Below are 16,236 nucleotides of genomic sequence, written 5' to 3' on the forward strand. Positions count from 1 at the left end.
TGCAATTTATCGTAAATTTTTTACATTTTTCTAAAGTTGTAAGATTTTTTACTACAAATTTGCAGTATAAGGCTGGGTTCACACACAGTATATTTCAGGCAGTATTTGGTCCTCATGTCAGGTCCTCATTGCAACCAAAACCAGGAGTGGATTGAAAACACAGAAATTCTCTGTTTGCACAATGTTGAAATTGAGTGGACGGCCGCCATATAACGGTAAATAACGGCCATTATTTCAATACAACAGCCGTTGTTTTAAAATAACAGCAAATATTTGCCATTATATGACGGCCATCCACTTAATTACAACATTATGTGAACAGAGCCTTTCTGTGTTTTCAATCCACTCCTGGTTTTGGTTGCTATGAGGACCTGACATGAGGACCAAATACTGCCTGAAATATACTGTGTGTGAACCCAGCCTAAAAATGATGCAGTTTTTCCATGATTGTCGCAATTTTTTTATTTCTCCATTTTTGACCCCCAAATGTTCTAAAATAGCGACATGGCAGTATTTTAGTCAGAATTGTGCCAAATGCAAATCTGAATTTTCTTTACTGTGAATTTCTGATTTAAAAAGGCTAAATTTTGCAAGAATTGAGCCAATTGCGAATTGCATCATTCTTACAGCGATTTTGGTCAATTTGCAGCAAAATAGCATTGGAAAAAATATGTAAGCTGTAAAAATAGATGCCACATTCATATACACAACGTATATAGGATTAGTTTAGTTAAGCTAATGTGCCCCTCTCTCTGTCTGTCTCTCTGATGTCTGTTGTTCTCTCCATCACTGGGGCCTGCATCATGCTGCTTAAGTCCCCTGGTCTCCTGCCGCTTCCTAGTCTGTTATGGTGCTTAAGACATGACGTTTCAAACCCGCTCAGCCATTCAACCGCAGCGACGAGACCCGCTACGACTCTGAATGGCTAAGCAGGCTTAAATCATCATTTTTAGGAAGACTAGGAAGCGGCTGGATACCCAAGCGGCGCTGGAACTGGGGAGGTATCATTTTCATCCACCCCCTCGGCAGCAATACTGTAAAAAAAGGCCTCGCGCCTGGATTCCCCCTTTAAACTAAAAGCACTGTGCAATAGGCCGTAATTGTAAAAAACAACAGCTGGCACTATAAAATTACAGCCGTAATTTGGACTTAAAATTTGTTTTAGGACAACTGTTATATGGCCCAAAAACAAGACAGTGTGTGACCATAGTCTTAAAGGGGTAAGTTTTCTCCGATCCACAGGATAGCGGACAAGTTAGAGATCATGGGGATCCTACCTCGGAACCCCTTGCCGATCTCCGTTTCGGCCCTGGCTTCTGTGTTATGAATAGAGCAGCAGGTACTGCACGTGACCCGCGGCTCTATTCATTCCTATGGACGTGCAGGAGAGAGACGAGAAAGACAGAAGAGTGCTTACTCGCCTCTCTTCAGCTCCTCCATAGAAATAAATAGAGCCGTGGGTCTTATGCAGTACCTGCTGCTCTATTCATAACACAGAAGCCGGGGACCGATGCGGGCGATACGTAGATCCCAATGATCTTATTTGTCCCTTATGCTGTGGATAGATGACAAGTTATTTTTTCTTGGACAATGAGGTTTGGAGCTGTAGAAACATTCCCTTAGTTTCTGGTATACACTTGCTTAATTCCTCCAAATCCACTGCCTAATATGCCATGCAGTTGTAATAACCCCCAGAACATGTGCAGGAAAGCATATTTTAGTAGCTCCTTCTGGTATCCCCTGCAATTTGGCATTTGGAGAAGCTGGGAGACTGGCCCTGACATGGGCAGTGGCCTGAAAGAATGATCTGAACCTGTGCTGATGTTTATGTTATTTATACAAAAGGGAAGGGGTCTCGACACCAAGACCCCAGCCAATTGAACATGTTTGACATGTGACATGGCAAAAATTTGTGGTCTGACTAGAAAACTCACCAGTTCTGACAGTTTTGCAAGATTTCCTTCTCTGGCGGCACCCAGAAGCATCTCTTCTAGTTTTCTTTCCTGTGTTCGTTGTGCAGCTGTTACACAATGATCACAAAGATCCGTGAGACATAACAGAACAACTTACACTGAAATACTACTATATTCACATCTAACACTGGGCAGCTTTACATGCTGTATCATCAGAACAGTTTTAGCCTTTTTACATCTAGCTTTTTTTCATATCATATCCCATACCATATCATATCATATCTGGCATATGAGCCTGAAACCTGGAGCATACATGGGCAGCATCCATAGGCTCTTGGGAGATTTCACTTATATGCTGAGTGTAATGAAAAACAAAGTGTTAATGCTCTGGTTATGGTTTTTCCTGTTCTTAAATCCCCTTCCTGTCTTTTTTTTTCTTATTGATAAAAGGAAGTAGGTGGAAACCTTTTCCTTTTTCTCTTGGTTGTTAACCTGTTGAACATTTATACCTTATATGCCTCACAGTATCCTACAGACTTATTATTGCATATTTAACTCACTTAAGGCCCTATTCCACGGAACGATTATCGTTCGTATTCGGCCGATATCGGCCGCTACGGACGATAATCGTCCGGTGGAATAGAGTGCAACGATCAGCCGACATCGTTCATGTCGGCTGATCATTGCAGTCACTTGTTTTTCAACATGTTGAAAAACAAGCGACTGATATAGCAGCGATCTGCTGCCGTCGCTCCGTTGAATAGGAGCATCGGCAGCAGACGCTGCTATATCCTATGGGCTGCCCGGACGATCAGCGATCCCCCGGGCAGCCCCCCCGCAGCTCCCAGTCGCCCCCTCCCGCACTCACCCGCTCGCTGCAGCCGCGTTGAATAGCGGCGGCAGCGAGCGGGGAACGAGGAGCAAACGAGCGCTGAGAGCGCTCGTTTGCTCCTCTAAACGACCTGTGGAATAGGGGCATTAAACTGTGTGAACAGAGACAGAGGTAAAGGCTGTTTGCACACTGCTGTCAGTGTCAGTACATAGAGAAAAACTGCAGCTAAAACCTAACACATAGGACATGCTGCAAAAAAATAGCCTGCAGAAAACCGTCACAGCTACTGTCTGTCTTAGTATCCACTTACGTGTAACATTTGCATGTTGCAATTTATATTACACACACACATACACATTATATATATATATATATATATATATATATATATATATATATATATATATTTTACACACACACTGACAAGTATTATGCTTTGTACTAACGAATAAGTTTAAAGTGTACCTGTCTGAGTGTTAAAAAAAAAAAAAAAAAAAACACTTCTAGATGGGCTCCTAAGGAGCCCAACTCTTTTTTTTTAAACTCTGAGAGAGAAGAGGGCGCACTGTAGCTGCAATCCTCTTCCCGCTCTATCTCCTGATCGGTACGAGTCTGAGCATTCAGACCCGGACCCATCAAATCTTTTGTCATGCCATAAGTTTTTCTTACAAGGACAGGTACACTTTAAGTACCCTGGACATAATGTGCCATCTTGTGGTAAATAGAAACACTGCATTGTACCATGAGTAATTCTGGCCACAGTTCGGGTGGTTTCCAAGCCTATTTGCTATACAGACTTGGGCGGCTGAGCTGAACAGTGTTATTGACTACAATTTTTAATACAGCTGGCCCAGGATCTAATCATATACGGACCTCATATTGGCCAAAATTAAACCAAATTGGATTAGATTTGCTCATTAAAGACTGCTGGAAGTCTGACCACTGGGAACAGGGGTGTCCAACAGTCAGATTGCCACCGAATAGACACTCATAGCCAATGCTGCAGATAGGTGAATATTATACTTTGCAGTTAAACCCTGACTTACAACAGTATTTCACAGCATGGCTGGCGATACATCCACACCATGAGATTCTGGCTTTATCTGGGCTAAACATCAAAGCGAACCTTACCTTCCAACATGGATTTAATCTCTTTGTCTTGGGCTACATCAGCCGCTGTCTGACCCTCTCCATTTATCACAGTGGTGTCTGCATTGGACTCCAACAATAACATCACCAGCTCCTGAAATGTATTTAAGTATATTTACGCCCATAGCAAAATAGCATCTTCCATCATTAACAAACATGAAACCTCCTCAGAGGCTCCATCAGTCACAGACTCCTCTTCACTGGTACAGCCGCCCCGGGATGCAAAAAACAACAACATTATTTTGGCTGCCCCTAACATCATGTATGTAGTCAATGCTGAACAGGTTCTGGTTCATTATTCAGTATTTATTCTATTATAAAGAACACAAAGAGAAGGTGCAAATAGCTGGGAAATCGGCCTGCGGAAACACACACAGACAAGCTGTACAAGGCTGCCTGGTTCTCCTGACATCTCATATGGAAGAAAACTAGAATGTTACATTTTGGTTATTTAAAAGGGGTACTCTGTGCGGTAGGGCTGTTTTTGCTATGGCCGGGAAAGGGGTGGATGAAGGCAACGACACATTGCGCTGCCCTGGTCTGTGACACGGCTTAAGATGTGATGTTTCCGCCCCCCGCAGCCATTCAGTTGCAGAGGCAAAATCCTGCTACAGCCGCTAAATGGCTGAGCGGGCTGGAAAAATCACATCTCAAGCTGCGTCACAGACCAGGAAGTGGCCAGGAACCGTAGACAGGAGCAGCGTGATGCGGGACCCGGGGATGTAAGTGGACGTTGTTGTTTGTTGCCTTCATCCATCTCTTCCCCGGCCATAGCGAAAACAGTCCTCCCGCCCAGAGTACCCCTTTAAGGTAACATTTTCATAGTTTATTGAAAATCCCTGTAAATAATAACCAAAAAAAACAAAAAGCAAACTTGCCTTAAAACAGCAGACTCCTGATACCAAGCTGTGGTAAAGCCCCCTCACTGCCCTACATGAGCCCAGCCTAAAGAGAACAACCCTTCACCTTTCGCTTATTAATCTGAGGTACAGAAACAAAGCATGCTTTTCACCTTACGTCCAGTGAAGGCAGCTCGGTGTAAGGGAGTGTCCCCCATGTCATTCAGAACATTGATGTCAGCTCCTGCCTACAAAGAACAAGAGGAAGGAGGTCACAAGTGCTTCTTACCCAGAACTGTCATTTAAATTAACTACTCAAGCAATATGTTTCCACATTGAAGGGGTACTCCAAAATGTTTTTCTTGTAAATCAACTGGTGTCAGAAAGTGCCAGAGATCTGTAATGTATTTCCATTTTTTTAAAGTACTTTTCAGCTGCTGTATGTCCTGCAGGAAGTGGTGTATTCTCTTCAGTCTGACACAGGGCTCTCTACTGCCACCTCTGTCTGTGACAGGATCTGTCCAGAACAGCAGCAAATCTCCATAGAAAACTTCTCCCACTCTAGACAGTTCCTGTCATGGACAGAGGTGGCAGCAGAGAGCACTGTGTCAGACTGGAACGAATACACCACGTCCTGCAGGTACTGGAAGACTGGAGATTTTTAAAAGAAGTAAATTACAAATCTCTGCCACTTTATGGAACCAGTTAATTTGAGAGATTTTTGTTTTGCTGGATTACCCCTTTAACCCTTTGAGGACCAGGCCCAAAATGACCCAGTGGACCGCGCAAATTTTGATCTTAGTGTTTCCGTTTTTCCCTCCTCCCCTTCTAAGAGCTCCAGCACTTTCAGTTTTTTATCTACAGGCCATGTAAGGGCTTATTTGTTACAGGAATAGTTGTACTTTGTAATGGCGTCTTTCATTTTACCATAACATGTATGATGGAATTCCAAATATATTATTTATGAAGATATAAATTGGTGAAATCGCAAAAAAGAATGCAATATGGTAACGTTTGGGGGGTTCCTGTGTCTACGTAATGCACTATATGGTAAAAGCGACATGACACTATTATTCTATAGGTCAGTCCGAACACAACCATATGCAGGTTTACGCAGATTCTCTAATGTTATATATTTTTTTTAAATGAAATCCTTTTTTTTGGCAATTAATTATAAATAAAATGGGACTATTGTGACGCTTATAACGGTTTTATTTTTTCACCTACGGGGCTGTATGGGGTGTCATTTTTTCCGCCATGATCTCTAGTTTTTATTAATACCATATTTGTGAAGATCGGACGTTTTGATCACTTTTTATTAATTTTTTTATATATATAATGTAACATAAAATCGGTAATCCGCGCACTTTTTTCCCTCTTTTCGTGTACGCCGTTTACCGTTCGCAATGACGCTTGTTATATTTTAATAGATCGGACAATTACGCACGCTACGGTATATTATATGTTTATCTATTTATTTATTTTTATATGTTTTATTTATATAATGGGAAAGGGGGGTGATTTCAACTTTTATTGGGGGAGGGGTTTTGGGGTAGTGTGTTAGTGTTTTTAACTTTTTTTTTTTTTACACATTTGAAGTCCCTTTGGGGGACTTTTACATTCATTACTTGGATTTTTACACTGATGAATGCTATGCCATAGGCATAGCATTGATCAGTGTTATCGGCGCTCTGCTCATTGAGCCTGCCTGTGCAGGCTCAGTGACCAGAGCGCCGATCGGACCGCACGGAGGCAGGTGAGAGAGCTCCGGCGGCCCGTTTTACCGATCGGGACCCCCGCAGTCACACTGCGGGGGTCCCGATCGGTAGGTGACAGGGGACTCCCCCTGTCACTTACACTTAAAGCGCGATCGCTGCAGCGTGTCATTACCGGTGAGGTCCCGGCTGCTCACTGCAGCCGGCCCCCACCTGCTATGAAGCGCGCTCCGCTCCGGAGCGTGCTTCATAGCGTGAGAAACACCCAGGGCGTAAAGTTACGCCCTAGGTCGTCTGGGGACAGACTTCCATGGCGTAACTATACGCCCTGGGTCGTCTAAGGGTTAAAGGCAGTAAAGAATAACAAATAAAATGCATTTTATTGAAAACATTTAAACTTACCTTCAATAAATCATCTACCACTTCTGTGTGTCCAAAATAACATGCAAGATGAAGAGGTGTCCATCCCATGTTGGACTTGCTTTCACCTAGAAGAACATCTTACTTTAGACTCTAATAATTATGCAGCTTTTAACAACACTACAGGCTGTAAGGCTGGGTTTACACTGCGTTTTTTTCATCCGTTTTTTTTTCATCCGTTTTTTGCAAAAAACGGATGAAAAAAACGGATGCATTTGTGTGCATCCGTTTTCATTTGTTTTTCCATTGACTTCCATTGTAAAAAAAACGGATCAGTTTTTTTTTACTGACACAAGAACGTAGCTGACATTTTTGTGTCCGTTAAACAAATGGATCCGTTTTGATCCGGTTTTTTTACAATGGAAAAACAGATCAAAACGGATGCACACAAATGCATCCGTTTTTTCTTTCATCAGTTTTTCATCCGTTTTTTTGCAAAAAAACGAATTGCAAAAACGCAGTGTGAACCTAGCCTCACTGGAAATCAGTGGAAGTATTCACATAGTAAGGGCTCGGCCACACAAGCGTTTTTCTTTGTTTCTAACGGATCCATCTATATTAATTAAACGGATGAGCATAAACTGATGAGCAGACTGATGCAAACTGATTGCAAAATGTTCATCTTTTTTAATGGTCCGTTTGTATTTTGGCTTAAAAAAACTGGCTTTTGTCCATCAGTTTGCATCAGTCAGCATCCGTTTTTCTATCCGTTTATTTTTCTTCTTTGGTTTCTTGCTGCTTCTGCGCAGGCTCAGTGCAAAAAACGGATGTGAACGGAAATACCTTCCGTTTTAGATCCGTCCTCATTGACTAAAATGTAAAAAAAAAACGGAAGTGCACTTTCCGTTCGTGATCTGTTTTTTTTAAACGGAAAGAAAAATACTGCAAACATTTTTTTCTTCCGTTCAAAAAAACGGATTTTGAACGGATTGCATGCAAACGGAGCACAATTAGGGCAAACGGAGCACACTAATATATCATGGGAGTCTATGGGGATTTTGACGGATCGGACAGTTTCCGTTTTGCTTACTCTAAAACGGAAAAGGTAGACGGAATGGTGCCGGATGGTCAAACGCTAATGTGAACGTAGCCTAAGCTGGCCATGCACACTAGGTGAGTGTCACCCAAACCTGCGGAGTTTGACCATCTGTTGTGAATAGTGACCTCCCAACTCTCCCCAACAGCAAACACTAGGAAAGATAAGCCACAACCAGAGTGCTGGCACATGTACATGGGGAAAATTAATAGCGATAGCTGTCAGCACAGGATAGCTTTAGGCCGTTTAACATTTGTAGAAAATTTGCTTCCCTGTATGCTAGCGACTGATGTTGTAATCAGTATGTTAAAGAGGTTATCTAGGATTAGAAAACCCGCACCACCCTTGTCCTCAGGCTGTGTGTGATATTACAATTTGGCTCCATTCACTTTAACCCCTTAAGGACAGAGCCAATTTCGATTTTTGCGTTTTCGTTTTTTCCTCCTTGTGCTTAAAAGGCCATAGCACATTTTTTTTGCAATCAGCAATAACGGCCGTAGAAATACAAAAAAATACTTTGTGTGAACATAGCCCAATGCTGTACTGATCACTTTCTACCAGTTTCCTGACAGTAAGGTGTTTTCTGATGTATTATTACTTCTTGTCCCCTATCCACAGGAAAGGAGACAATTATGAGATCATGGGGGGTCCAACTTCTGGGACCCCAGGGTTCTCTAGAGCAGCTTTGACTACTTTGTTTTTTATTCTTTATGGAGCGGCCAGAGAGGCAAGGACTGTACTCTGCTCCATAGAGAATGAATAGAGCTGCGGGTCATGTGCCCACCCGTGTCTATATTCAAATCAAAGCGGTCGGGGGGCACCGCTCTAGAGATCTCTAGGGGACCTAGAGGTCAGACCCCCGCGATCTCATACTTGTTCCCTATCCTGTAGATAAAGGACAAGTAATAATAAATCAGAAAACCCCTTTAATATTGTAGCTAGCCAGATTTCTTACAGCTCTATGTAAAATTATGTGAAATACCAGCTACTGTAATAAAGAGCCAAATAAAAGGATTTCTCACAATGGGACAGAACAAAACTTCATTATAACCAGGGGAAGGTGTCTATAGAAGAGGTTCTCAATACTCATCGTAAACAACTACTGCATTGACCTTTGCAGTCTAGATTAATGGTAAGCTTTCCTTCTTTGTAGCCATCTAGAAGTGTTCGGACTCCATCCAGGTTTCCATTTCGAGCATTGTGGAGAAGTTGCTCTTCCGGTTCACCGTTCATGTCTGAGTGGAAAAATGTACAGGTTAGGCTGGGTTCACACTGTGTTTTTGCAATCCGTTTAACGGATCCATTTTTTTTTTAACGGACAAAAAAAACTAGTGTCAGCAACGTTTTTGTGTCCGTCAAAAAAAAAACGGATCCGTTTTTTTTTATAATGGAAGTCAATGGAAAAACGGATCAAAACGGATGCACACAACTGCATCCGTTTTTGCAATCCGTTTTTTATCCTTTTTTAAAAAAAACGGATGAAAAAAAAACGTAGTGTGAACCTAGTGTTAGAGGCATGCGATTTATTCTGTGCAGGTCACTCTACATCATGGGTCTCAAACTCGCGGCCCTCCAGCTGTTGCCAAACTACAATTCCCATCATGCCTGGACAGCCAAAGCTAAAGCTTTGGCTGTCCAGGCATGATGGGAATTGTAGTTTGGCAACAGCTGGAGGGCCGCGAGTTTGAGACCCATGCTCTACATGATCCGTGCCTAGGCATTAAACCATGTCCTTATAGACCCCGATCCTGGCACAGCCCCCTAGCTGCTCTGGAGGCATACAGCTGTCTGAAAGGTCTCTGCATGCAGCACTTTGTCCCTTTATTTCCCACTCAGCTTTTCTCAGAAAGTCGAGCACACAAAGTCTAAGATTTTGATTGCAATTTAGAAAAAATATAACATAACACCACTTCCTCACTGATTCTGTAGTGTGAACATTTAAAAAGACAATCTGTCACCAGTTTTGACCTCTCCAAGTGCTAGATGGATGATCGCTCACTACTTGCGGCAGCCGCTGATCCGAACAGCCCTCCACGTGAGCACTAAACCTGTACTGATGTCCGTACATGGCCCCAACTTTTCCCAATGTACAGGACAAGTGTCTACTTAGATGTCCTGTATATTGCATACACAGAGAGGGGGGCGTTTTAGCGACTACAGGGGGGGACACTATGTATACGGCAGGGCTGCCATAACTATTCTATTGTTAGGGGCCTAATTCACAGAGCGATAATCGTCTGAATTGGCCTGATTCGGACGATTATCGCTCCGTGGAATGGAGAGAACGATCAGCCGATGATCGTGTCATCGGCTGATCGTTCATTTCGGTTCAAACCTAAAATCATCGCTATGTGGAATAGCGGGCGCGGAGGGCGACCAACGATTTCACAAACATCATACATTACCTGTCCAGGCGCAGGTCTTCTCCTTTTCCCAGTCCCGCGCGGCAGCATCAGCTTCGGAGCGGCCTGTCTGAGCTGACAGAGCGCTCAGCCAATCACTGGCCAGGACCACCTCCAGAGCTGCAGTGACAATTCTGTTGTCACATCCTGTCGCACAATTCTGCTGTTAGGTCAGTGCATCTACAAGATATACCATGGGGTCTTGGTCTCTGTGACTACATTCAATCTATTCTGGGAGAAAGAAGCCTGATCGCTTTGCATTTGAATACCAGTGGCTGATGAAGTTGGACGCAGCCCTAGGGAGTCCAGGAAAACATGGATACAACGTATAAGTGTCTGACCCAACTGCAGAGCGAGACGACTCAAGTCGCACTCCTCTCTACTGGTAACAGATCCTCTTCAAGGATATTATTTCCCTAAACAACACAGAACAGTATGTCTCCAATATATGACTCGTCTTTCACTTCTAGGTTTCATCATTCATAACCAACACGTTCAGTGACAGTGACAGATGATGAACCAGAAGCAGCTTCAAAGAATGTTCTAGTTTCACATATGTTGAAGACTTCTGTAATGTTCCAAAATATTTAGGGGGAGATTTATCAAACATGGTGTAAAGTGAAGCTGGCTCAGTTGCCCCTAGCAACCAATCAGATTCCACCTTTCATTTTCCAAAGAGTCTGTGAGGAATAAAAGGTGGAATCTGATTGGTTGCTAGGGGCGAGTGAGCCAGTTTCACTTTACACCATGGTTGATAAATCTCCCCCTTAGTGTTTTAATTGTAAACAACGTTTTACACTTCCATACCTCCCAACTTTTTGGACGGCCAGAGAGGGACACTTGTCGGTCACTCGAGGAAAACTTTACAGACATTTCTATACTTTTCAATTCAAAAATGTAATCGCACATACAGGATCTGCTGCAGATTGATGCATTTAGCTACACTAAGATCTGCAGTAGATCCTGTATGTGTGAATGTATACGTTGGTCCCATTCACACATCAGTGACTCCATCTGTAATTGCGGACCCACAACTGTGGACAGGATTACGGATGTGTTTCAGTAACTGTCCGCATTTGCAGAGACCCACAGTCAGATAGGTGACAGGGACGCGTCACAGATCATGTCCGCCAAACGGATCCGTAACACCTATAGATGTGTGTATGGGGCCATAGAAATCAATGAGTCTGCATGTATGAAAAAGGCCATAATGTCACATGATTTACGTGAAAATAACAATTTGTAGGATCCAACTTGCCCCACATGATGAAATAATATGCACATTTGTGTCTATTAGGCCCCGTTCCCACTGAGCAAAGGTAGCGGAATTCCGCGACGGAATTGTCCGCCGCGGAATGCCGTTAGCCTCCCGCTCATAATGGGAGTCTATGGGAGGCGCGCGTTCCTGCTCTGTACGCGCTGAAGAATGAACATGTTCATTCTTCAGCGCGGACAGGGCAGGAGCGCGCGCCTCCCATAGACTCCCATTATGAGCAGGAGGCTAACGGCATTCCGCGGCAGACAATTCCGTCGTGGAATTCCGCTACCTTTGCTCAGTGGGAACGGGGCCTTATCAAGTAAGAAACCAGACACTTTCTACAGCAATATACAAAGTCTATTTATGCAAATCTAATTCCTAGGTCAAAAAGAGGGACAGGTAAGCATGTAAGGGGCAAAAAGGGAAAGAGGGACGTGGGTCAAAAGTAGGGACTGTCCCTCAGAAAGAGAGACACTTGGGAGGCATGCACTTCTGCTTGCCATCAGTGAACAGGAACATTACAGGTAAAAAATAAATAAAAGTCCTCACAGGAGAAGAGGTGAATCCCTTGGTGGCCTCCTCTTGTGTGTCTGTGGCTGACTGGCATTGCAAGGGGAAAGGTACACGCACCGATCTTTCCCCCTCCCTGACCCTACTGAGCTCCCTATGAAGATGCTGGGGATCATATGGTCAGTCAAACATAAATGCCTAAAAGGTAATCCTAGTGGTCAGTGACCTCATGGTATTCAGACATAGGGCCCTATTCCACCGGACGATCGTTCAGATTATCGTTAAATCGTTCGAATCTAAACGATGCTCGTTCGGTTGAAATGCAGTTAACGATTAACGACCGAACGAGAAATCGGTGATCGCTTTATAAGACCTGGACCTATTTTTATCGTTGCTCGTTCGCAAAACGTTCGCATTGAATAAGACATTGTTCGGTCGTTCGCAATAGATACGAACGCAATAGCGAATAAATAGCGAAGAAAAAACGATCGCAATTACAATCATAAGTAACGATTATCGTTCTATGGAAATAAGGGAACGTTTTAAGGTCTTTCGCAATAGCGGTCGTTTGAAGTAGTTAATCGTTAACGATTATGCAAACGATAATCGTCCGCTGGAATAGGGCCCATACTCAGCACTGTTAGGGTCTATCCCCAGCAGTGCACATCTCTGATGTCCAGAAGAACATGTCACCTTTGACATAACAAGATGATTGTAAAGGAATCTATAAATGGAGAAGTGACAATGTTTCGGTTATTATAGCTGCCTGGATGATAACTAGAGTGCAGATAACACATAGGAGGCTTAGGAAATAAATGTGTGACCCGGCCACATGATGACAGAACACAAGTGTTCTCAGATATGGAGACTAAGTCACTTGATGTCCTGGTTCCTCTTTCCGGACCACTTGCATTTGCAGTTTTCTTGGCCTGGAAGAGTAATTGGTCAATCTAAAATCCTTAAGGGAGACTATGAGAGGATTTATGCTGCCTGAAGCATGTGCAGAAGGAAACCCCTCACATGCCTCTTGTCACAAACAAATACATGCATTATTTCGAAAGGTTCCAGTGTGTCAAAGAAAAACTGGACCATGGCATCGGAGAAGTGTCTAGGAGGCGGTCTCCCTGGCTTCCCACCAATCCGGAATGGCTAGAGTAATAGGTCACTCCCAGCTTTGTGGATAGGAAGTGATCTATCATTCAAGGGGAGCTGGCCAGGAGGCCCGCCCACTGGGCACTTCCCTGGTGCCACAGCTCAGTATATAGGGGTATTCCTGTCTCATCTAATATAGTTATACTTATAGGACTCATCAAGTTAAATATTTTTGCAAATAAAATCATTTAGCAAACTTGTCTGCTTTGTCAGGGTTAACAGACCACCGCTCTGCTCTAAAAGCAGTGGTAAGACTGATGCGGGTGCCACTAGCAGAAAACAGAAAGGGTTTGGAATCACTTATGACGCCTGAGAGATGATAGCAGTAAGTAGAGCACATGACTGCTAAAGCCAGTGACGGTACAACACGTCAGAGCTGTAAGCCAGAGCGATATCAGTGTTGAATAAGGGCCCAGCACCAGGTGGGGGGAATAAAGACCCCCATACACATTCAACAAAACAGACGAAAGATTGCTCAGCCGTCAGTTTCCTGTCCCGTCCTCCCCATATAACATTTGGCACGGCATTTCTGTATTTTCTATGGGGAGAGGTAAGCTGCAGCCAGAGCTCTCTGACTTATCTCTCCCAGAACAAAGGGATCAACTGTGATTTTCCATCAAGCCCAACCCCTAAGTCCACTGACCTCAGGAGAGGAACATACACCTTATACTGCTGGACAACAAAAGTGTAATGGGACCTTAAGACCAGTTTCACACGCATGAACTCAACTGCGATTCCGGTACGCCTGAAAATGATCTCATTTAAATTGACAGGCAAGGGGATCCGTAGTGGTGTTCGCAGTGTGAAATCCGTTGCAGATCCATTGCATGTGAAACTGGCCTAACAGGTCTGGTCACAGAACCAATCAGACTCCAGCTGTATAATGCAAACATTGGGACAGGTCCTGATGGCAGCACTAAACACATGCATAGCCCCCCCATACACCTGACAGAGGTCAAAAGGGATGCTGGACAGAATAGCACGGACCCCCACATACATAAAAAGTATATGTGTGATATGCAGTATGTCTCTTTATCATGGGGCTCTATGCATGATGCAAACTGTGTGCACGTACCACGGACGCTGGTGTGCACATACCACGGATGCTGATGTGTATGTACGATGGACACTGATGTGTATGTACCATGGACACTGATGTGTATGTACGATGGACACTGATGTGTATGTACCATGGACGCTGATGTGTATGTACCATGGACGCTGATGTGTATGTACCATGGACGCTGATGTGTATGTACCATGGACGCTGATGTGTAAGTACGATGGACGCTGATGTGTATGTACGATGGACACTGATGTGTATGTACGATGGACACTGATGTGTATGTACGATGGACACTGATGTGTAGGATGGACGCTGATGTGTATGTACGATGGACACTGATGTGTAGGATGGACGCTGATGTGTATGTACGATGGACGCTGATGTGTATGTATGATGGACGCTGATGTGTATGTATGATGGACACTGATGTGTATGTACCATGGACACTGATGTGTATGTATGATGGACACTGATGTGTATGTATGATGGACACTGATGTGTATGTATGATGGACGCTGATGTGTATGTACGATGGACGCTGATGTGTATGTACCATGGACACTGATGTGTATGTACCATGGACACTGATGTGTATGTATGATGGACACTGATGTGTATGTATGATGGACACTGATGTGTATGTATGATGGACACTGATGTGTATGTATGATGGACACTGATGTGTATGTATGATGGACACTGATGTGTATGTACCATGGACACTGATGTGTATGTACCATGGACACTGATGTGTATGTACGATGGACACTGATGTGTATGTACCATGGACACTGATGTGTATGTACCATGGACGCTGATGTGTATGTACCATGGACACAGTGTGGCAGGACAATCCAGTGGATAAAGGCAGAAAACGGGGCAGGCTGCTATTAGCAATGGCAGAACTTTTTTTTCATGTCTAAACTTGTTCTACACTCTCTGACCATCAGGCAGACACAGATACACATATAACAGAGTGACTGTATGAGGCTCCCAGCATCAGACGCCAGTGTGGATAAGCGTGCAGTCACACGGCGCCCACCAGGCGGTACCGCTGCGTCACCTGACACTCTGCGGCGCCTGTTGCCGGGTGCAGAGAGGAGACGTGTAGCTCACAGTTCCCACTTACCACACAATGCGCCCAGCACGTCCCCGCTCCGTGTAGTGGTGTAATATACGGCTCCGGTGGCTGCAGCCGGGGATGGATACAGGAGCGGCTCCTCCCCCGTACACATGGACCGTATTATGATCACACTTCCTGTTTGTCTCCTCCCAGATGGAGCGCACGGGGCCGGCGTGTGCCGCTGCCTCCATTACCGGGGGTGGGGCGCCTCACCGGGGGCATAAGCCTGGTACTGGGCAGAGGCCGCCCTCCCCGGTTATTCCCAGCACCAGCTCCTGCTGCAGTTATTCATATGGCAGTACGGGGTATCAGCTGTAGTAACAGCTTGTGGCCGCTGTGTGGCGTGCTGACATTGGCATCTGCTGCACATAATAATCATGGCTGCTAGAGATGAGCGAATTCACCGTAAACCGAAGCCACTGGCTGTGTCATCTGGGCGGTCCGCTTATCTGCCTGCTGACTAAACGTGGGGCCGCTCATTGCTGCTCCTGGTGCCTGGAAAAGCTGGATCCAATTTTGGGAAACGTCTCCCAGGACTGTTTCCAGCTTTTCCCGACACCTGAAGGGGAGCAGCACCGACTTCATACGACGACCACCCAGATAACAAAGCGATTTTCTTTGCTTTTGCTGTAAATTCTCTAGTTTCCGTTTTATTTTCCTTTCTGTTTTCCATACACATCGACCAGGGCTTCTATGGTCTGCGTCTGTGTTAGGTGACTGGGGATCTGTGTGGGCCTGGGAAGAGTGCCGGGTGGGTCCATGTTAGGGGCAGTGGCGTAACTACCATAGAGGCAGGGTAGGCGGTTGCTATGGGGCCCGTG

At 44.5% G+C, this 16,236-nt stretch overlaps 1 protein-coding gene across 3 annotated transcripts in view; it reads right to left on the reverse strand.

Moving 5' to 3' along the window:
- Window positions 1-15,697, reverse strand: part of OSBPL1A (oxysterol binding protein like 1A) — a 100,296-nt gene extending 84,599 nt beyond the window's left edge. The window contains exons 1-6 of one of the 3 annotated variants that reach the window (XM_069957691.1): window positions 15,422-15,697; window positions 9,017-9,139; window positions 6,851-6,936; window positions 4,907-4,981; window positions 3,877-3,988; window positions 1,935-2,020 (exon numbers count right to left, since the gene is read on the reverse strand). In XM_069957691.1, the coding sequence (XP_069813792.1) occupies window positions 1,935-2,020; window positions 3,877-3,988; window positions 4,907-4,981; window positions 6,851-6,936; window positions 9,017-9,139; window positions 15,422-15,527 (588 nt within the window). In that variant the 5' untranslated portion in view covers window positions 15,528-15,697. Of the gene's footprint in view, window positions 1-1,934; window positions 2,021-3,876; window positions 3,989-4,906; window positions 4,982-6,850; window positions 6,937-9,016; window positions 9,140-10,309; window positions 10,888-15,421 lie in introns of those variants that run through there. The other 2 variants (XM_069957692.1, XM_069957693.1) reach the window with 2 other exon arrangements.
- Window positions 15,698-16,236: the final 539 nt, after the last annotated feature.

This window comes from Dendropsophus ebraccatus, chromosome 2, assembly GCF_027789765.1.
Source record: "Dendropsophus ebraccatus isolate aDenEbr1 chromosome 2, aDenEbr1.pat, whole genome shotgun sequence".
In the NCBI taxonomy this organism is placed as follows: domain Eukaryota; kingdom Metazoa; phylum Chordata; class Amphibia; order Anura; family Hylidae; genus Dendropsophus; species Dendropsophus ebraccatus.